The sequence below is a fragment of the Nuphar pumila genome, chromosome 11, assembly GCF_984573655.1.
Source record: "Nuphar pumila chromosome 11, dmNupPumi1.hap1.1, whole genome shotgun sequence".
Lineage (NCBI taxonomy): Eukaryota > Viridiplantae > Streptophyta > Magnoliopsida > Nymphaeales > Nymphaeaceae > Nuphar > Nuphar pumila.
The window spans coordinates 91042236-91066020 of NC_143259.1; the positions used below are offsets into that span (position 1 = coordinate 91042236).

General features: G+C 42.6%; 1 protein-coding gene across 1 annotated transcript in view; it reads right to left on the bottom strand.

Annotated features, from left to right (window-relative positions):
* The window catches only part of LOC149822488 (maltose excess protein 1-like, chloroplastic), a 68293-nt gene that overhangs the window by 18425 nt on the left and 26083 nt on the right, over positions 1-23785 (bottom strand). The window contains exons 3-4 of the mRNA XM_089981570.1: positions 7269-7559; positions 6452-6541 (exon numbers count right to left, since the gene is read on the bottom strand). Of these exons, the coding sequence (XP_089837696.1) occupies positions 6452-6541; positions 7269-7559 (381 nt within the window). The remainder of the gene's footprint in view (positions 1-6451; positions 6542-7268; positions 7560-23785) is intronic.

Sequence of the window (23785 nt, forward strand, 5' to 3'; positions counted from 1 at the left end):
TCAGTCTATACTTGCCATCGTGTATCACGTCGAGATCTCGTGTTGCATTCTTCCTTATGGTTTGTATGTGCCGTCACGCATCGTGGCGAGGTTCAGTGTCGCACTTCTGCTTACCGCCTTTACCTTGTCGCCGCGCTTTGCGCCTAGGCTCTTGTTTTTGTATGTATTATTACTGCTTTGCTATTGCAGATGCCGCACAGGTTTTTGCTCTTTGCATATGCCTTAAAGGCATCCTCAGGCATTCACCTCTCTCTCTTGCGACGAGAGTTGAGATGGGAGCTAGCGTTACATCCTCGTCTAAGGAGGGGGATACCTTGCAAGGATCCTGACTCCTTAAGTATGCAGTCCTGCAGACGAGTTGGAGGTTCTGTTGAGAAACATGTATCCCGTCTATCGAGGCCGGTGTCGAGTCATGCGAGGCATGTAGATACCCCGATAGCGGATGAGGTTCTAGAAAATCGCAGGCATAATGTTGGCACAAGGTACTGCTGTTTCAAAGGATATAGTAAAGTTGATAAACTTTACATCCTTGTGAAACACTCCTGTTGAGGCTTCTTTTGAGGAGCTATACCCCCTTCATCCTAGAGTACTTGTAGTCGTGCACGACACGTCTAGTACTGCGATGATCGGATGAGACGGTCGTGCGACCACGAACAGTGCGAAATGCACAATGCTGAAATCACATAAATGGCCTCACATTCGCCTTCACAGGCAAGATGCTTGAGTGGTTTAAAGACTACAGCATAGAGTGGGTCGTTAGTTAAGCAACCCCTAACGTACCTGTTCGTTTCAAGTGGTCTGTCAAGGGAGAGGACAGGACGGTACAAACTCCAATGGACAGGTTGTTAACAACCACCCTACGGGCAATGATCCGGCCTCCCCAGTCATTGGAGTTAGGGGAAAGGGGCTACAATAGTTAGCTCAAAACTTCTGCAGAAGTTGGATGCATCCGTGGCACTGCCTCCTTCGGGGAATCCTCTCTCGGCTAAAGCCGTCCCTCTGGAGCGGACTCAACTAGCTTTTCGGGTTATTCAAATACATAGAATAACAGACGCCCGCACTAGTCTCAGTTGTTTCTACGTTTTGCCTGCGCGTACCCGCGGGCCAGTAATATCGAAACATAAAGTCTGTTCACACTGGTTGTTGAGTAGTGAGACTCACTTGCACTCGCTTGCACTACTGACTCACTTGGACTCACTTGCACTCGCTTGCACTACTGACTCACTTGGACTCGCTTGCACTATTGACTCGCTTGCACTACTGATTCGCTTGCACTACATACGCGTTTGCACTATTTATCTGCTTGCATTGCTTACCTGTTTAACTGCTTATCTACTTTAAACTGCGTAACCTACTGAATGAAATGTACATAATTCAGTTTCCTTGTAGTCTATCTTGTGCACCTACTAGTTTCTTTAGCGAAACTAACCCAGTCTATGGGTACAGGTGATGAATAGGCACTTCACGGGCGATGGCGCGATGGCAAGATGGTTTCAAGACTCTCTTCTTCCTGCTCTTAGCTCGCGTCCTGATGTTTTTGGGTCTTGTAATGGATTTTCCTTGGGACATCCGAATTTTGTACTTTTGGAACCTTCTTTTAATGAAAGTGCCTTTTTCAAGTAGCATGGGTTGTATGTTTTGGTTCTTCAGCTAACGTGCCCAAAGTGGTCAACTTGCCTTTCTAAAATTAACAAAAGGATGGGCTTTCGCTTATTTCTTAAACCAACTCTGAAATAAAGAGATTCTTTTAGTCTCTTGCCTGTTTTATGAAAGGTTTGAAAGTTGAAATTTTGGGGCGTTACACCCCCAACGGTCACAATTGTGACCGTTGGGAGCTCCCCAACGACTCCTTTGGGGAGCCCCCTTGCACCCCTCCTTTCTTGTATAAATAGGGGTGTTCCCCCTTGTTGTAAGATAAGCTTGAGAGTCTCAAGCATTTGCTTTTATTTATGAAATACATGCATTATTGCATGTTTATTATTTATACGCTTTTTGCGTATTTTGTTCAAGTGTTGTGAGAGTGCTTTCGTGCACCTCTTTTATAAAGTATTTGTGCTTGTATGTGTATTGTCTCTTCGTAGACAATTTCACAACAACGAGTCAGCCACCACCGCTGCACTTGTATTTAGCTTGCACGACCTTTCAAAGTGTAAATGAGTACGCTAAGAAAGCACTTGATGAGCCTTAAATTCAATAGAAAATTAGGATACACAAACACTATCTCTCTACTGCAGATAAGAGACAATGTTCCCAACAACCCAATGCAAAAAACAAAATTGAAAAATGTTAATAAATGAGAGAGTTAGAGAGAAAACAAGTAAGAAAATTTCCATGTGTTTTGTCCATTCCGGTGACCTTTAATAATAGAGCAAGGAAAAATTTGTCAACAGTCTCCACTATTCAAGACGCACCCTTTGAAAGTAACAAGTAGTGCTTGATTTGAATGACCTCAACGGTCAACCCATTCAAACGATCAAACTCATCCACTAAACTGGACGATCTTGACCCTCCTTCATAAGAGTCATACCCCTTGGTCCCATTTGACCTTCAACAGTCAAGACCGTAAAACCCAAAACCGAACCCAAGCCAAAGCCAATGCCTAAACTTGGAAAAGACAAATTCAAATGCGCCATAAGAATTTATCTCTCTTCAATATAGGGCTAAACTTTTTAGATTGTCAAATAATTTAATGTAAGTCCCCAAAGCCATTTTAGCTAAGTTTTTGAAATCATAGGTATGAAATGGGGATTATAAAGAGGAAAACAAAGTCAACAATGGACACACGAAAAGGCAAGACAGAAGATGGAGCTATGAAAACATTGGATATTTACAAACAACCTCAAAAAATATCAAAACAACCCGTAAAGATTTTAAATATTATTTTAAAGCCACTTTTACAACATTCTCCCCTAGTTTAAAATAATTGAAATATGAAATTCAAAGCTCATCGAGAAATAATATGCATAATTGAAGGTACCTTGTGAGTTTGAACCTTCATTTAGTGTAAATACATCAAAGTTCATCAAGGCACTAGAGTGAAATTAGACCTTGAACTTAGGACCTTTAATTGATGAACCAAATATATCACACACACACACTATCTCAAATGCTTATGTAGGTGTTTGTTAAACTCAACACATTACGGCCTTGTGCTTATTCCCACGTAGTAGATGCTCTAAGGATTGCTTAATTCCCATAGGAGGTGGCCCCACTTCAACATCCACATAGGTAAGTCCATCAAAATAACCTTGTAACTAAAGTTTTTCAATCTTATAGGCCTATGGACTTATTAAGAGATTAAATCTCATCTTACTAATCGTTACAAACAATCACAAGTAGCACTTACTTTTATAAATAAGGCTAAAAATTCCCTAGAAAATTCCCGTTAATTTCTTTATATTAAGTGCTATTAATTTTTCAATCACCTAAGAACTTGTTGGTTCCTTGAACCTAGGCTTTGAAATCTCTAAGAACTCTAGGTAGGATTTTCGTTATTGATGATTTATGGCATTATAGGTTTTAGTCCCTCTAGAAGTTTGATATATTATATTTCTTGTAAGGCCTTTTGCAAATGGATCAACCAAATTTTGGCCAGATTTGTCATAACTCATAGTAATTACTCCTCTCTTGAGTAATTATTTTATATAGTTATATTTAAGACTAATTTGTCTTGATTTTTCACCATAAACCTTACTCCCTGCCTTTAATATCACCAACAAACAACCTCAATACATGCATATTGAAGGTAGAGGTTTTTCAATTAATAGGATATTAACAAGTTTCAAAGCCATTCGACTTCCTTACATGTTTTTGCCAAAATAATAAATTCTGCCTCCATGGTGAAATGTAAGATACATGTTTGCTTTTTAGACCCCATGCAACACCTCCACCAATAGTGAAAACAAATCCACTAGTGACTTTGGATTCATTAAAATTAGTAACCTAGTTAGAATCAGTAAATCATTCCAACATTGTTGGATATTCACTAAAGTAAATTCCATAATCTAGTGTTCTTAGATATTTAAAAACTCTAGATATTGCATTCCAATGCACATCTCTTGGGTTATGAGTAAATTTACATAACTTACACACAATATATACAATGTCAAGTCTAATAAATTTCATAGCAACATCAACTTACCAATAATGCTAGCATATTCCAATTGAAAAACACATCTACCTTTATTAGGCTCTAGTTTCATATTAGTATTATAGGATGTAGATACATATTTGCAATCATAATGATTATATTTTCTAAGAATCTTTTCTATATAATGAGATTTAGATAACACAAACTCATTACTAGTTTTAACGAGTTTAATTCTTAGAATCATATCCGCAACACTCATGTCTTTTATGTCAAAATTAGAAGACAAAGTCTTTTTTGTCTTCTCAATATGCTTCATGCTAGAACCAAATATTAACATATCATCACATATAAAGACAAATGATAACACCATCACCATTATGCATCTCAATATAAACACATTTATCGGTATCACTAATTACAAAATCATTAGCAAGTAAAACTCTATCAAATTTCTCATGTCATTGCTTAGGAGCTTGTTCAATTCCATACAAAGATTTAGTTAGTTTACACACTTTATGTTCTTGTCTTTTTAAGGACAAATCATTCGAGTTGTTCCATGTAAATTTCTTCATCTAATTCACCATTTAGAAAAACCGTTTTAACATCCATTTGATGAATTTCTAAATGATGTACCGAAGCAAGAGCAATTAACAATCTAATTATTGTAATGTGAGTAACCGGTGCATGTGTTAAAAAAGTTTATGCTTTCTTTTTGTTTATATCTTTTTGCAACCAATCTTGCTTTAAACTTTTCAATAGTTTTATTCGATTTCATTTTATTCTTAAAATCCATTTACAATCTATAGGTTTAGTACCATGAGGTAAATCAACTAATGTTCATGTATTATTATGCATAATGGAATCTATTTCATCATTAATAGCTTATTTCCAAAAGGATGCATCATGTAATGACATAGCTTCTTGATAGGTTGTAGGATCATCTTCAATTAAATAAGTGAAGAAATCAGGTCCAAAACTTTTCTCAACCGTAACTCTCTTACTTCTCCTAGGTTCTATATGTTCTTCATTGATTATATGGTTCTACATGTACTTCATTGATTATATTTATATTATGTGAAGTAAAATCATTATCATTATTAACACTTGATACATTATTCATTCTAGTTTTGAAAGACATGATATTCTCAAAAATTGTGTTTGTCTCTAAAATAAGAAGCTCATATGCTTTGCTATTAAGAGCATATCTCAAAAATGCACTTGTAATAGACTTAGATTCCAAGTTAAGTATTAAATTATCAATTATTCTAACTTCCACAAGGCAATCCCCAAACTCTAAAATAACCAAAGTTAGGCTTTTTATTTTTCCACAAATCATAGGCTGAGATTTTGATTCTTGAATTCAGAATTCTATTTAATATGTAACATGTTAAAAGAGTTCCCCCCTATAAATTAAATGGTGCCCCTGAATTAAGAATTAAAACATTAACCATTTCATCAATGTTATATGTTTGCGTTCTGCTACATTTTGTTGAGGTGTACTAGGTGCGGTGTTTTGATGAATTATACCATGATTATGACAAAATTCTAGTCATTAGCAGTATATTCTCCTCCTCTATCACTCCTAATGTGAACAATTTTTTCATTTAAAAGATTTTCAATTTCATTTTTGAAAATTATAAATTTGATAAATGATTCATCTTTTCTTTTTAATAAATATACATATGTATATCTAGAGTAGTCAACTATGAAGGTAATAAAATAATTATTACCTCTACTCTTAAGATCACATATGTCACTATGAATAAAATATAAAAGCGCATTACATCTAAATAATATAGGGAAAGGTGTTTAGCAAATTTAGATTGAACATATATTTGGCAATTTTCATAATTAAAAAAACTAACATTACCATGCAACAAACCATCTTTCACTAGTCTGTGAATAGAACCATAATGCGCATGTCCTAATCTATCATGCCATAAAGATAAATTATCACACATCATATAAGTCAAATGGTTATTCTCATTCATAACATTACGCTTAAACATCCCATTGGTGACATATCCTTTGCCTACAAAATTTTCATTCTCGAAAGTACAAATTGATATGATTCAAATACAAGTTTGAAGCTGGCGTTGATTCCCCAGGAAGGATCGACATTAAGTTTGTTCCAGCACTGATTAGGGGGGATTAATTTATGTTAGGTTGAGAGGCAGTTGGCGTTGATTCAGGATGGATGCACACTGCCACAAGAAACTTCTCAAATTGGTTTGGTCGCTCATAAGTCATAACTATGGAACCATCAACCTGGATTTGGATTAGTAGTCTCAATCGCAAGTCTGGGATAAATACTTTTGTCTATAGAACCATCACAAGAAGCACCATATGAGGAAAACTCACCGTTATAACCACTATGACTGCAACAGAAAAAGCAACAGTTCCAGGCAGGATGCTGTGTGGAACATAAGGAACAAAGGTCGACCACATAACCTGATTGATAGATAAACATTTTAAAATAGAAGAAAGAGAATAAGAAATGGAATAAGACAAACAGAATGAAAGCATAAAATTCAAAATCAAAGCATAATGTGTATATAAATTATCAGTTCTCAAATGGCTCCTCACCATTGCCCAGGTTACTACAGAATTCTTTATTTTTAGGGTCATGGTTGGAATATTATTATATGATTATCATTAGATCCTGTACATTTTATCTGTCATAAACATATGATACAATAAAACTGCCCTTTTAAACAAAATTTGTACATTTAATCTGTCACTTATATCACTATAATTTGAATTTTTTGCAATAAACTCATAAAATAATAAAATCATGACAAAGTCGAAATATCACCTATTTTAATACATCATGTTTATCATAATTTTTCTGGAGCTTAAATATTTTTAAATTTATAGTTTTGTATTTTCTTTATTTTTCATATATTTCCTGATTTGCTTATGGCTTAGTAATTAAAATTTATTTGGATTGTCTCTCTCTTGCTACTCCATGGATAAAGTTTACTCACTTGAACATCAAATTGAGTTTCTTTCAAACATTTAATTTCTATTTTCATAACTAAGGAATGGCTCAAGAAAACTCATTTCCAAAATGAATCAAAGGAATGCGATATTTACAGCAAAAACTACAGATTTTAGATCAACATTGGCAACAAGAATAATTTAATAACAAAGAAAATTTCATTACTTAATGATGTACCTGTGGAAGAACTGAAAGGCCACCAATGGTGATGAAATCCTCCCAAAAACTCCAAATAACAGGAGAGAGAAGGCTGAAGTAATTTAAGAAATTAAGAAACAGTCCGCATGCTACCACAGTTGAAGTGGCTATGAAGTGAGGCAAAGGCATGGCTTCTGCTAAAGCAAGTTGAACTATAACTCCATAGGTTGAGACAACACCCAATGTCTGAATCAGAACAGCCTCTGTCTCCTTTTTCTTTGCAAAATAAGAAAGCAAAGACAGGTTTCCCAGCAACCCAGTTAACATACCCTGCAATCCATGATGTATTCAACTACTTAAAGCACTGTTTGAATAATGCTGCTAGGATGAAAAGCTAGGCATGGGTAATCAAAATGAAGATATGAATGAAGTGCAAAGGTTTAAGAAAAGTTTTTACCAAAGCATTAAAAAAACAATGTTACTGCATAGAAAGAAAGTCATAGATTGTGCTTACGGAATCCCGGAATAGGGAATCCATTGGCCAGGAAACATTTGAAAGAATCAAGTGTTTTGACTCATTAGGATTTCAGAACAATTGGTTCAACACTTGATGATGACAAGCCAATACTTGAGGGTTTGGGACATGGGTAATTCAGGTCATAGTTCTGTGGCTGCTTGTCGGACCTGTTATCAATGTAAATTGAGAAAAGACAGTCCATGTGTTACCCAAACTCATGGAACCAGGTCTGCACTCACATCTGTTCCAAGCCCTGGGCCGACCTGCTGGAACTTGAGGACTTGATGGGAGTCATGATATTGAAAGTGCAGGTATAGTGCCTATTGAGAGTACCATTACCTCAGATTACAATTCATGGCACTTGATGACAACTGCATGATTCTAACTTGGGTCCAAGACTCTACCACAAAACAAGCTGGTGTTAAATCTCACAAGTTCTTCGTACCTTGATCAAGAAAATAGAAGCTTAAAATGGAAAGAATGGAAAATTATAGAAAGCCATAGAACCAGGTATTAAGATGTCATGAAGAACTAAGGACCAGCTCCAATGTGGCTTGAGTTTTTTTCCATGAGGAATGGGGAAACCAACCCCGAGATCAGAGACCTAGTCATGCTGGCTATGCCTGTCGTACTTACGGTCGCTTTAACAACAGTGTAAACCCATGGCACACCCCTTGCCCCCAAGGAGTTGCCTTTGGCACGAGCAAGGGACTATTAAGATGTACATGTTTATATATATGTATGTATTGTCATACATATATATATATATATATATTTGTTTCATATTGTACATATATATATTCATATACATATATGTATATATATTATTTATAATAATGTAATAGGCAAATATCCTCTAGGGGTATTTTCATCATTTTACTCATGTAATAGGGACTGTTCATTAGGAACATTTTTTCCTTTTTTATTTATTTTTTATTTTTTGTAATTTGTCGTTTTAAGCAAGGGCTCTATGGTCTTTTGACCATAGAGCCCTTAGAGGTTCTCCAACGGTCATAAATAAGACAGTTGGGAGCTCCCAACGACTTTGTTGGGAGCTCCCAATTGTCTCCCTCTCCTTTGTAATGTGTATATAAAGGGGCTTTGTTCCCCCTCATTTGTGTTTTCTATTTAGTTCCTTAATGTTTTATATGCATCTGGTGCTTGTGTTGTTGCCCTTTGTTGGCTATTGTTTTGTCCTATAGTGGACTTGTGTTTGTGCACATTGTGATTGCAAACTTGTAAGCCCTTAATGGCATTGGTTTGTGCCTATGCACTTTTATGATCGTAATCTTGTAAAGCCCTTAGTGACATTGTTTTTGTATTTTTCGCTATTTCATTACATAGTATCAGAGCCAAGAAATTCTTCTTGGCATTTTGCCTGTTTGGGTCTTGGGATTCTTTGGTTTGAGTTCGTGCTTCGTGAAGGATTCATGATAGTTGTGTGGCTTTGATTCAAGGGAAATATAGACTCGGTATGTATCTTATATTTAAGTATTTCTTTGTTATCTATTTCATGCATTATGCATGAGAAAACACTTATTTTCTTTATCGTTAAATATATATATATATATTTTTTAATATTATTAAAAAAAATTCTTTAAATGGTTTTTTAATCGTTGGATTTGTTTTTTATTAAATATCTTATAAGATTTGTTTTTTTATTTTTAAGAAATTAGATATATGTATGCTTTAAAATCATGTTTGAATTTTAATTTTTCAAAACCTGCTTTATTTGATATATATGTATACAATCGTGTATGATTGAGCATGTATTGTTGGCATTTAGATGCTTTATTTGAACAAGTCATGATGATAAAATCATGTTCGTATTATTAAACTTGGTTTTGTTTTGTTTTGATAAATTATTATATATTTTAAAATAATTTAAAATATTTCAAAATAATGACGTTGTGTGTATTTCCCAAGTATAATTTTATGAAATTTTGCTTGAACTTGTGTTTAATATTTCTCTTGGTGTATTAAAAGTAGCATATGAAATGTTGAAAATTATGATCTAGCTTATAAAATAATTTTTAATGATATTTGATCCTTATGCACTTATGATTGCCTTACATGAATAAAATTGTTTGTTCATGCATAAGGTATTGAGCATAATTTCTTATGGGAAGTCATTCACTTTAATAAATGTCTTTAATGGGTCTTTTGTGGGACAATAGATATGATATTAGGTGTTTATATTGTTGATTTTTTTTGTGGTAATTATGATTATGTTATTAGTCTCATGGCATTATTTTACATGCATGTGATTTAAATATTGTGTTGCATACTTAGTTTTTAATAAAATATTAAGTTGAGAATCATAAGAAAATTCTTCGTATTTTTATGAGTTCTCAGTTTTTCTCATGGTTCACTTTAGTACTTGTCCATTATTGATGCAGAGCAAACTGTACCAGAGCAGGTTGAACCGTGCGACCCTGGCACGGCCAAGGAACCCGACCCATCACAGAGAATAGACGATCGGATCCAGCAGCAGGATCCGATCACAGGTGAGGGGACCCGATGCAGGGATGTAATACGCACCTATTCCAGAAGAGGGAAGACCCGGTTCCAAATTGAAACGGTCTTGAGTCTGGATCCAGACCTGAGAACCGAATCCGGTGATCATCTTTAAAAACCCTGTCTAGGGTTGCATGAGGGGACCTTTTTGAAGAATAACCGCAGTTTCTTTTCAGCAGCATTCCTTTTTCTTTTCAGTCATTTTCTTTGCTTCCCTGTTACTGTCAGTATTTGTCTTTACCTTTCATTTTATTAAGAACCTTGTTCATTGTTATTGAGATTGAAATAAAAGGAATCCAGCCTCGCCGTCGTGGTTGGGCATTGTTACTCCAGCCTGTCCAGTGTACAATCGTGTGGGTATTACCTTTCATAGCCACCATTTGGAAACATGAGGGCTGAAGACTGCATCACGTGGTTGTGCCTTCACTGCCTTCGGCAAAACGCGTGAAGGTTGCATCAAAGTGGTATCAGAGCGGGCATCCTCCTTCGGCAACGGGATGGCTCATGATGCGAGGCACGATTCTACCGGTGAGAAAGAGCGAGAGGAAACTGCCGTTGACGATCCGATGTTGCAGGTGCTTGACGCCGTAACCCAAATTCAAGAAAATCTACAGCGCATCAGCAAAGAGGTTGCGGGTTTGTCGAGACGCGTGGACGGGATCGACGAATGGCTCGGGGCCGTTGAGTCATCCGGAGGTACGCGCACAGCTTCGATGTTGAAAGCGGAGGCGGGCGTGGGCGACAACGCGAAGAGTCATGTACCCGTTGCACCAACTGCCTCAGTTCAACTGATCCTTCATGGTCGCGCCCAGAGTTACCAGTCGAGGAAGCGAGAGCGGGAAGTGGGGCACTTTCAAAAAGTTAGGAAGCGGGGAAGCGTGGGACCACTTAGAAGAAAATTCCAAACCGTCTCGGAAGCGACCTAGGAAGCGAACCAGAAGCGACCTAGGATAAGAGGGGGAAGCGAAAAAAATGGAGGAAGCGTGAGGAAAACGTGGGGGAAGTGCGCTTCCCATAAAAGGGAAGCGCGTTTCCCATAAAAGGGAAGCGCACTTCTCAAAAAAGGGGGACGCTTCGGAAGCGCGACGTTTCGCGCTTCCGAAGCGCGCTTCGGGAAAGCGCGCTTCCCCTTTTACCTAGGCGCTTCCGGTAACTCTGGTCGCGCCATCGATCCTCATCAGGTACCTGTTCCGACTACCAGCATGATCGTTGGTGTCTGTCAGTCCAAACAAGGGAGCCTGGCCGTGTACCCCAACAACATTATCGGTGCACAGGCCTGGCCACACACCCCGGTATCTGTGCAGCAACTTGGGCCCAGGTCGCAAGCCCCCAGCGTGATGCTGGGCCAGGTTGTTGGCACCACATCGTTAGCCGGACCCGAGACCCCTTTCCCTGAACCTGCGCGTGGGAGCGTTATTGCAGCCCACTTGCGCGCTGGGGTCCCGGATCCATGTGGGTGGGTCCGGACTGGACCCGATTACTACCGGACCCAGGCCTGGGTCTCGGGGACCATCCTTTGGGTCCCCTGGAGCGGGCCCGAGCTCCGAAAACCCCTACCCAGCCTACCTAGTAGGGGTCGGTTCGCGGTTCGTTCTGAATCCGACCCGACCCTTTTCTTTTGAACCCCAAATTGGATCTCATACCAACCCAAGCCCATATCAGACCCGGACGGAGCTCCAGTTTGAATTTGAGCCGGGTCACAGCCAGGCCCATAATCATATGGATCATGGATCGAGTTCAAACCAAGCCTTTTATCTTCACAACTCGATCCCCGATCCAACCTATCCAAATCTAGGTCCGACAAGTAGTTTAGGAATAGACCCGATCCACATCCAATCGGGCGAATCAACCCAATATTATACAAATCCGACCCAATTCCCGAACCAGGGCCAACCCGTCCCCGATCCAAAACCCAATACCGTATCCAGCTCAACCCCACTATCCTCACCCGACCCATAACCCAAACCCTTATTATCCCATTCCTACCCACCTAGAGCCCGAGACCCGGCAGCCCCATCCCCCTTACTTTGGACCTCCTGTCATACCGGTGCCACAACGCCGACCACAGATGGCTCCCGCCCACGGGCCAGCCAGACCGAGGCAGATTCAGCAAAGACCGGCGCGACCAGAGCGCCGACAACAGGTCGTCGGCATTTGTCAACCCCAGCAGCCAGGCGAACAGGACCGCAGAGATGAAGCAGTGTGGGATGATAACAACTTCTGAAACGAGCATCCTGCAGGAATGGTGGAGGCCCGAAAACAGAGAGCACCAGAGCGCCCCTCCACGTATGGGGTGAAGTTGGAGCTTCCAGAGTTCGCAGGTCGGATCGATGCAGAGCAGTTCTTCGATTGGTCATATGTCGTCCAGTTCTTCTTCGACTACCACGATGGCCTCTACTCGGTTGAGAGGCCTAGCACATACATGGTGGGTTGAGTTGCAGAGGACGAGGGAGCGGTAGAGATTAGAGCGTGTACAGACTTGGGAAGAGATGCAGCGGTTGATGCAGTCTAAGTTTGTGCCGTCAGATCACGCCGAGAGAGCATACAAGGAGTACCTAACCCTGCGTCAAGGCACCAATACCGTGGCGGATTACACTGCCGAGTTCCATCGTTTTTTCCTACGAGTGCAGATCGAGGAGACCGCCCGCCAACAGGTCACGAGGTATATTTCTGGTCTCCGTCCTGCCATTTCTGACGACTTCGGTTGTATCACAGTCGAGTCCTTGGATAAAGCCAATAGTTATGCCATGAATGTGGAGGAGAAACTGAAAAGGAGGCAAGAACATAAGATATCCCGTAGTGATCAGTCCAGTCAATCCAAGTCGAGTTTCCCAACCAGAGGAGCGAGCTCCCCTAGGAAAGAAGACTCAAAGTCCACCCCTAGAGTCGACCCTAACAAACCCGATCAGTCTAGACCCGCGTACCACACCCGATCCAAAGGTAAGCCCGGTGAGCCCACCGTTCGTTGTTTTAGGTGTCAAGAGTTAGGTCATATTGCATCGAAGTCTCCCACCATGAGTAAGAACACCCATCTAGTAGAGGGCATTGTTGAGTCTGCGTCTGATAGTGAGAGCGAGGGTGAGTCGCCTATTGAGGGAGATAACGATATGAAAGTCATAGAGTTCGACTGCAGCATCAAAAATTTGTTAACCATTCGTCATGTTTTGACCACATCCCGTGAGTCGACCCCGACAAAATGGTTGCTGAATAATATTTTTAGAACCCGGTGCAACTGTGAGGGGGCGTGTGTGTGATGTTATCCTTGATACCGGGGCGTGCGAAAATATGGTGTCCGAGAATGTCGTGTCCACCTTGAGCCTAAAAATGGAAAAATTGTCTCAACCCTATAAGATGGCATGGTTCAAGAAAGGGGACGAGGTACCTATCACCCTGCGTTGTCTAGTTCGGTTCTCCATGGGAGAGCATTACCACGATGAAGTGTGGTGTGATGTGGCCCCTATGAGTGCGTGTCACATCCTTCTGGGACGTCCTTGGCAGTTTGACCGTAAGACCATCCATGATGGCTGTAGGAACACATACACATTTATTTTTATGGGTCATAAGATAGTTTTTCTTCCCACCAAGGAGACCGGGATTCCCCGGCTCGCGGGCCTATTTGACTGGTCTTACCTCCTTGAGCTCCTCGAAGATTGGCACCTTTCTCCTATATTTAATGTGTTTGATCTAAATGCTTAATGTGGAGACAACAAGTCATCAGAGTTGACTTCTTCCCAACCAGGGGAGAATGATGCAGAGCATACTGTACCAGAGCAGGTTGAACTGCGCAACCCTGGCACGGCCAGGGAACCCGACCCATCACAGGAAATAGACGATCGGATCCAGCAGCAGGATACGATCACAGGTGAGGGGACCCGATGCAGGGATGTAATACGCACCTATTCCAGAAGAGAGAAGACCCGGTTCCAAATTGAAACGGTCTCGAGTCTGGATCCATACCCGAATCCGGTGATCAGCTTTAAAAACCCTGTCTAGGGTTGCGTGAGGGGACCTTTTTGAAGAATAACCGCAGTTTCTTTTCAGCAGCATTCCTTTTTCTTTTCAGTCATTTTCTTTGCTTCCCTGTTACTGTCAGTATTTGTCTTTACCTTTCATTTTATTAAGTACCTTGTTCATTGTTATTGAGATTGAAATAAAAGAAATCCAGCCTCGTCGTCGTGGTTGGGCATTGTTACTCCAGCCTGTTCAGTGTACAATCGTGTAGGTATTACCTTTCACAACCACCATCTGGAAACGTGAGGGCTGAAAACTGCATCACGTGGTTGTGCCTTCACTGCCTTCGGCAAAACGCGTGAAGGCTGCATCAATTATTGATGGACGTGTTTGTCCACTTAGATCTTTGGTGAACATGTGTGTTCTTGATTAAAGACTCTTGATTCATTGCATACTTGTTATTTATAAAATATAAGTTTTTATATTGTGCCCTTAGTGCCTTAAATCTATGACTTGCATATATGCTTAAATTTGTTCTTATGCATGTCTTTTATATAAGATATATAACTTTAAGTTATTTAGATTATTGCATATATATGAGTTCTTTTGATCTTTTTGTGAGAATCCATGATTAGTTGTACTTGTGTATGCACTTAGCTTTTTATGTGGTTCTTTGAGAATCTGCATATATATTTTGGTTTTCTTTAATAGCATTGATCGTCTCTGTAACGCCCCAAAATTCAAACTTGCTACCCTTTTCAGAAAAACAGGCAAGAGACTAGAAATATCTCTTTCCTTCAGAGTTTGATTATGAAATCAGCGAAAGATTTTTCTTTGATAAATCATAAGGCAAGCTGACAACTTTGGGCACGTTAGCTAAAAGAACCAAAATTCACAAGGTTCGGATATCTTAAGGGAAATCCGACACAAACCCAAGCGTCCAGGACGTGAGCTAAGAGCAGGAATAAGAAGTCTTGAAGCCATCTTGCTATCGCGCCATCGCCTGTAGTGTACCTAATCATCACCTGTACCCATAGAATGGGTTAGTTTCGCGAAAAACTAGTAGGTGCACAAGAAAGACTACAAGGAACTGAATTAACTACATTTAATTCAGTAGGCTACGCAGTTTAAAGCAGATATGCAGTTAAACAGGTAAGCAATGCAAGCAAGTGAATAGTGCAAACACGTAAGCAGTACAAGCGAATAAGGCATGCGAGCGAGTAAGTAGTGCAAACGAGTAAGCAGTGCAAATGCGTAAGTAGTGCAAACAGTAAGCAGTTTAACGCAGGTAAGCAGTTCAAAGCAAGTAAGCAGTGCAACTGACCAACGCAGCATACGATCCATTTGATCGTAAGCTGAGAACTACGCAACAAGCTTGTCCTCGTTCCTAGAACGAGGTCTCTGCATCTAATCACCATCAGGACATCGTTTGTCGCTCACTACGTCTAACAAACGCATTGTCCTGAACAACCTTAATCTATCCTCATCTCTCAAAGTCTTACGCGGCTAACTGTCACCGGTTATGACGCACTAAGGCGTCATACCTTCTCAGAGAAGCTCACCCTTTCGTAGAAGGTCCAAAACATGATCACTAACTCAAATCACTAACGATCTGATTCTCACATCTGAGTCATGCATGTAATCATGCTAAAACAGAAAGCCGAAACTATGAATTCATAGTTGGCTATCACAAACAATCTCAGAAGATCGTCACAGCTCACCATAACTTTTTATGGTAAGCGAAAACATAAGATCCACGTCGGATCGTTCGGTCCGAGAGATATACGACCGGACAAGGAATTACCGCCCTAGAGGGTATACCTGATCTTGGACCCTACACTTCCTCACAGGAGTTCACCGTCTTTGCAGCTACCCGTTCGTGGACAGTGTACATTCTCATAGAGATCTCCCACTCTAGCCGGGTCACCCGATCTGGAAAATGTATAACCTCACAGCAAAACCTTTGGGAAACCGATCCCCAACATATGCCATATCCAATGAAAATCATTGCGATACATGCATCAACACAAAAGACCGCTCTTGGGGTCGATAGCTACTAATACCAACAACAAGATTAACGCCGGATCACCTGGTCTGGGAAATGTATAACCTCACAAGGAATTCCGCTCTAGATGGTATACCTGATCTTGGACCATACACTTCCTCACAGGAGTTCACCGTCCTTGCGGCTACCCGTTCGTGGACAGTGTACATCCTCACAGAGAATCCACCACTCTAGCCGGGTACCTGGTCTTGATCATACACGCCCTCGCAGATAATCCTTTGGAGATCAGGTGCTCGTCAGACACCCTACTCGGTGATACACACATCTATACAATCGACTGCTCTCGAGGTCAGTAGCCGCAATATGTAAGCAGCTTATAAGACAAGCGACCACATCAATCCTAGTTGCCACCAGTTCGTAGATTACGAGCTGTATGCAATCACATGAATCATAAGAGATGCAAGCCAACAAGTGCTACGCTACAATAAGCACCAAACAGTTCGACCAAGGGATAAAGCAAGTCACATGCTAATATGTAGCAACTGGCATAATGCTACTATTATAAGCATTTAACTAGTATGAGAAACTCCTTATTACTCCGCAAAGAACTGCGTAAGCAGTTTAACCAACTAGAGTAACGCCTTGACAGACGTACACAACTCAACGAGTAGCATATTGAACTATCGAGCAAGCAGGCGAATTAGTAGTGCAGGCGAAGCAGTAGTGCAAGCGAATCAGTAGTGCAAGAGAAGCAGTAGTGCAAGCGAAGCTCACAACTCAACGACCAGTGTGAACAAACCTTATGTTTCGATAATTACGAACCTAGGGGTACGCGCAGGCAAAACGTAGACCCAACTAAAACTAGTTCGGGCGTCTGTTATTCTATGTATTTTCAATAACCCGAATAGCTAGTTGAGTTCGCTCCAAAGGGACGGCTTTAGCCGAGAGAGGATTCCCCAAAGGAGGTTGTGCCACGGACGCATCCAACTTCTGCAGAAGTGTTGAGGTAACTAATGTAGCCCCTTTCCCCTAACTCCAATGACTGGGGAGGCCGGATCGTTGCCTGTAGGGTGGTTGTTAACAACCTGTCCATTGGAGTTTGTACCGCTCTGTCCTCTCCCTTGACAGACAACCAGAAGCGAATAGGTACGTTAGGGGTTGCTTAACTAACGACCCATTCTATGCTGTGGTATTTAAACCACTCGAGCATCTTGCCCGTGAAGGCGAATGTGAGGCCATTTATGTGATTACAACATTTTGCATTTAGCGTTGTTTGAGGTCACACGACCGTCTCATCCGATCATCGCAGTACTAGACGTGTCGTGCACAACTACAAGTACTCTAAGATGAAGGGGTATAGCTCCTCAATAGAAGCCTCAACAGGAGTGTTTCACAAAGATGTAAAGTTTATCTACTTTACTTTATCTTTTGAAACAACAGGACCTTGTGCCAACATTATGCATGTGATTATCCCGAATCACATCCGCTATCGGGGTATCTACATGTCTCGCATGACTCGATACCGGCCTCGATAAACGGGATACGGGTTTCTCAACAGAACACCCGCTAAGAAGTTCGCTTGAACCCCCAATTCGGGATCACCCGAGATATGCCAAAAAAGGCGAGCAGAACCAGCCAGTCACATCCTTCCAAATGCTTCGATTTGGAGCAGTCTTTGATGCTTTTGCGCAGCTCCCTGAAACCTCAAGTCGACTCTACAGGACTGCACGCACGAAGAGCCAGGATCCTTGCGAGGTATCCCTCTCCTTGGACGAGGATGTATCGCCAGCTCCCAACTGAACTCTTGTCGCAAGAGTGAGTGATAAATGTCTCTTGCATCCTCCACGAGGATGCCTTTAAGGCATACGCAAAGAGCAAGAACCTGCTGCAAAAGCAAGGCAATACCAACACATATGCAAAAGCAAGAGCCTAGGCGCAACGGCAAAGTAAAGGCAGTAAGCAGAAGTGCAACGAAAACCCTCGCACAATGCGCGATGGCAAGTAAAGACTGTAAGCAGGAGTGCAACGCAGAACCTTTGCACGATGCACAACAACAAAGTAAAGGAACTGTAAACGGGAGTGCAACACAATACCTGTGCGCGATGCGCAATGGCAAAGTAAAGGACAAGGATCGTGAAACTGCGTCCTTGAGTTAAATGTGTACTCGTATAAATATATATGATATATATATATATGCATATATATTTATTTAATTGTCCTTTTTAGTTAATTGAACTTAATTCAATTGTCCAAGTCTTCTGTGCAATCTTCCCCTACCTTTGAGAGTTGCAAGCTTGTTGTCGTCCGCGGATGTACGCGAATGGCGGCTCGGGTCGCAGAGCGCGAGCAGGATCCGTCGTACGAGCTGCAAAAGTAACGATCTTAGCAAGCTAATACCAAAATAGAAAGTCAGGGGCACTATCACCGTCCTGACGTAAGGAAAACAGAGGTAGGGCATTGTGCACATGTGCACCTGCTATAAGCGCAAGAAGCAGGGGCAGGGCCACGAGCCCCTGCTGACATGCTGTCAGCGACCAACGGGGAGGCAGGAGGTCACACCCTTGCCCGAAGAAGACAACGAGAGAGGCTTCGCCCTGCCAGCCAAAAGAGCAAGGAAGCGAGGCCCTTCCCTGCAAGCCACTAAGGGGGAAGCAGGAGGCCGCACCTTGCCTTTCAACAACGAACGGAGGCCCGCCTGATGCCAGGGAAAAACAAGGCAAGGGGGCTTGCCCCAGCCTACCGAAAAAACAGCGAAGGCAGGGGCGATGCCCCTGCCTAACGAGAAAAGAGGCACTGGGAGGGCTCGGCCCCCTCCCTTGCCGAAACAAAGAGCAGGGAGGGGCTCAACCCCCTCTCCTGTCAAAACAAAAAGCAGGGAGGGGGCTCAGCCCCTCCCCTACCGTATCACGAAGCAGGGAGGGGGCTCAGCCCCTCCCCTGCCGAACGAAAGGGCAGGGAGGGGGATCAACCCCTCCCCTGCCAAACGAAAGGGCAGGGAGGGGGCTCAGCCCCTCCCCTGCCATAACAGAGAGCAAGGAGGGGGCTCAGCCCCTCCCCTGCCTAAAAGGGAGCAGAGAGGAGGGGCTCGGCCCCTCCCCTGCCATGACAGAGGGGGTTGAGCCCCTCCTCTGCCGTAACAGGAGGCAGGGAGGAGAGGCTCGACCCCTCCCCTGCCTGGACAGAGGGCACAGAGAGGAGGGGGTTGAGCCCCTCCTCTGTCGTAACAGAAGGCAGAGAGGAGGGGCTCGGCCCCTCCCCTGCCGTGATAGAAGGAGCAGAGAGGAGGGGGCCGAGCCCCTCCTCTGCCGTAACAGGAGGCAGGGAGGAGGGGCTCGGCCCCTCCCCTGCCGTGACAGAGGGAGCAGAGAGGAGGGGGCCGAGCCCCTCCTCTGCCGTCACAGGAGGCAGGGAGGAGGGGCTCGGCCCCTCCCCTGCCGTGATAGAGGGAGCAAAGAGGAGGGGGAAAAATGAGGGGAGGTGCGCAGCACCTCCCTCCCTGGCAGACCCAGAGCCACCACGATTTGTGGCTCTGGTTCACCGACCCTTGAAGAGTAGGGTCGGGGAAGACGAAGAGGAGAGAAAAAGAAAAAGAAGCGTACCTGAGGAGTCGCCGCCGGCGGCATCGGCGGCATCGGAAGGAGGTCGCAGGTGGTGGCAGGTCGACCGGGGTCTCCAGCGAGAGAGAGGGCGTAGAGACGAGTCGGGGGGAAGACCGAGAGACGAGAGGGGGAAGGAGGTTTCGAGAACCTCCTCCCTCAATCGCTGCGTGCTTTTAAAAGCACGCAACCGACTGATTTACCCGGGTCGGATCCGGGTCGGACCCGGATCCAAACAAATTTTTTTTTTTTGAGTTCTTACATCCAACCCTCCTTAAAAATAATTTCGTCCGCGAAATTTCTATTGCATTCATTGGTCAAAATACAAGTTAGGGCATTTTTCCCTAATATTTGACCATTCATAAGCCAAAACTTAGTTCGAGTCATTTACCATCCTTGATGTAAACAAGGGATACCAAAGATCAAAAACTGAGGAAACTCGAAAAAGAAGCCAAAAACATTCGTACTATTCATGCGTAACATGAGTAGTTCACAAAAACCCCAGCAATGCTGGTACATAAGCATAGCATGTCAAGCCATTTAGCTTAACAACGCTAAAAACATTTATAAAATGAGAAAAATTGTATACTTACAGCGCGATGCGGATGCTCAATGGTCAAGAATCCTTACTTCCATTGGCTCTGATACCAAGTTGTAATGCCCCAAAATTCAAACTTGCTACCCTTTTCAGAAAAACAGGCAAGAGACTAGAAATATCTCTTTCCTTCAGAGTTTGATTATGAAATCAGCGGAAGATTTTTCTTTGATAAATCATAAGGCAAGCTGACAACTTTGGGCACGTTAGCTAAAAGAACCAAATTTCATAAGGTTCGGATATCCTAAGGGAAATCCGACACAAACCCAAGCGTCCAGGACGTGAGCTAAGAGCAGGAAGAAAAAGTCTTAAAGCCATCTTGCTATCGCGCCATCGCCTGTAATGTACCTAATCATCACCTGTACCCATAGAATGGGTTAGTTTCACGAAAAACTAGTAGGTGCACAAGAAAGACTACAAGGAACTGAATTAAGTACATTTAACTCAGTAGGCTACGCAGTTTAAAGCAGATATGCAGTTAAACAGGTAAGCAATGCAAGCAGGTGAATAGTGCAAACACGTAAGCAGTACAAGCGAATAAGGCGTGCGAGCGAGTAAGTAGTGCAAACGAGTAAGCAGTGCAAATGCGTAAGTAGTGCAAACAGTAAGCAGTTTAACGCAGGTAAGCAGTTCAAAGCAAGTAAGCAGTGCAACTGACCAACGCAGCATACGATCCATTTGATCGTAAGCTGAGAACTACGCAACAAGCTTGTCCTCGTTCCTAGAACGAGGTCTCTGCATCTAATCACCATCAGGACATCGTTTGTCGCTCACTACGTCTAACAAACGCATTGTCCTGAACAACCTTAATCTATCCTCATCTCTCAAAGTCTTACGCGGCTAACTGTCACCGGTTATGACGCACTAAGGCGTCATACCTTCTCAGAGAAGCTCACCCTTCCGTAGAAGGTCCAAAACATGATCACTAACTCAAATCACTAACGATCTGATTCTCACATCTGAGTCATGCATGTAATCATGCTAAAACAGAAAGCCGAAACTATGAATTCATAGTTGGCTATCACAAACAATCTCAGAAGATCGTCACAGCTCACCATAACTTTTTATGGTAAGCGAAAACACAAGATCCACATCGGATCGTTCGGTCCGAGAGATATACGACCGGACAAGGAATTACCGCCCTAGAGGGTATACCTGATCTTGGACCCTACACTTCCTCACAGGAGTTCACCGTCTTTGCAGCTACCCGTTCGTGGACAGTGTACATTCTCATAGAGATCTCCCATTCTAGCCGGGTCACCCGATCCCCAACATATGCCATATCCAATGAAAATCATTGCGATACACGCATCAACACAAAAGACCGCTCTTGGGGTCGATAGCTACTAATACCAACAACAAGATTAACGTCGGATCACCTGGTCTGGGAAATGTATAACCTCACAAGGAATTCCGCTCTAGATGGTATACCTGATCTTGGACCATACACTTCCTCACAGGAGTTCACCGTCCATGCGGCTACCCGTTCGTGGACAGTGTACATCCTCACAGAAAATCTACCACTCTAGCCGGGTACCTGGTCTTGATCATACACGCCCTCGCAGATAATCCTTTGGAGATTAGGTGCTCGTCAGACACCCTACTCGGTGATACACGCATCTATACAATCGACTGCTCCGAACAGTTGACTGCTCTCGAGGTCAGTAGCCGCAATATGGGCACAAGCATGTATATCAGCAATATGCATTGTATCACTCCGCGCATAAGCATATAATCCTACGCATCGTATGATTGCCACGAGGAATATTGCAATCCTCAAATAGGCCCTCAAAGCATGTGTAAACGACACATGAGAACGCGCAGATATGACAATTCAGTTGATTCTATGGGCGAAGGGTAACTAACTCTACCCGTCAGCCAAACAAAACAACTGAATAAGACAAGCACTCATAACAATGCTCGTAAAACATATAATTACCATAAAATGGCGCAGTCCATGAACAAGTAATTAAATTAATTGTAAGGCATAAACCATTACATCACAAGCCATTCATAAGCAATCATACGACAACAATTATATCACAATATGTAAGCAGCTTATAAGACAAGCGACCACATCAATCCTAGTTGCCACCAGTTCGTAGATTACGAGCTGTATGCAATCACATGAATCATAAGAGATGCAAGCCAACAAGTGCTACGCTACAATAAGCACCAAACAGTTCGACCAAGGGATAAAGCAAGTCACATGCTAATATGTAGCAACTGGCATAATGCTACTATTATAAGCATTTAACTAGTATGAGAAACTCCTTATTACTCCGCAAAGAACAGCGTAAGCAGTTTAACCAACTAGAGTAACGCCTTGACAGGCGTACACAGCTCAACGAGTAGCATATTGAACTATCGAGCAAGCAAGCGAATTAGTAGTGCAGGCGAAGCAGTAGTGCAAGCGAATCAGTAGTGCAAGCGAATCAGTAGTGCAAGAGAAGCAGTAGTGCAAGAGAAGCAGTAGTGCAAGCGAAGCGCACGACTCAACGACCAGTGTGAACAAACCTTATGTTTCGATAATTACGAACCTGCGGGTACGCGCAGGCAAAACGTAGACCCAACTGAAACTAGTTCGGGCGTCTGTTATTCTATGTATTTTTAATAACCCGAATAGCTAGTTGAGTTCACTCCAAAGGGACGGCTTTAGCCGAGAGAGGATTCCCCAAAGGAGGTTGTGCCACAGACGAATCCAACTTCTGCAGAAGTGTTGAGGTAACTAATGTAGCCCCTTTCCCCTAACTCCAATGACTGGGGAGGCCGGATCGTTGCCCGTAGGGTGGTTGTTAACAACCTGTCCATTGGAGTTTGTACCGCTCTGTCCTCTCCCTTGACAGACACAAAGAAGCGAATAGGTACGTTAGGGGTTGCTTAACTAACGACCCATTCTATGTTGTGGTATTTAAACCACCCGAGCATCTTGCCTGTGAAGGCGAATGTGAGGCCATTTATGTGATTACAACATTTTGCATTTAGCGTTGTTCGAGGTCGCACGACCGTCTCATCCGATCATCGCAGTACTAGACGTGTCGTGCACGACTACAAGTACTCTAGGATGAAGGGGGTATAGCTCCTCAATAGAAGCCTCAACAGGAGTGTTTCACAAAGATGTAAAGTTTATCTACTTTACTTTATCTTTTGAAACAACAGTACCTTGTGCCAACATTATGCATGTGATTATCTCGAATCACATCCGCTATCGGGGTATCTACATGTCTCGCATGACTCGATACCGGCCTCGATAAATGGGATACGGGTTTCTCAACAGAACACCCGCTAAGAAGTTCGCTTGAACCCCCAATTCGGGATCACCCGAGATATGCCAAAAAAGGCGAGCAGAACCAGCAAGTCACATCCTTCCAAATG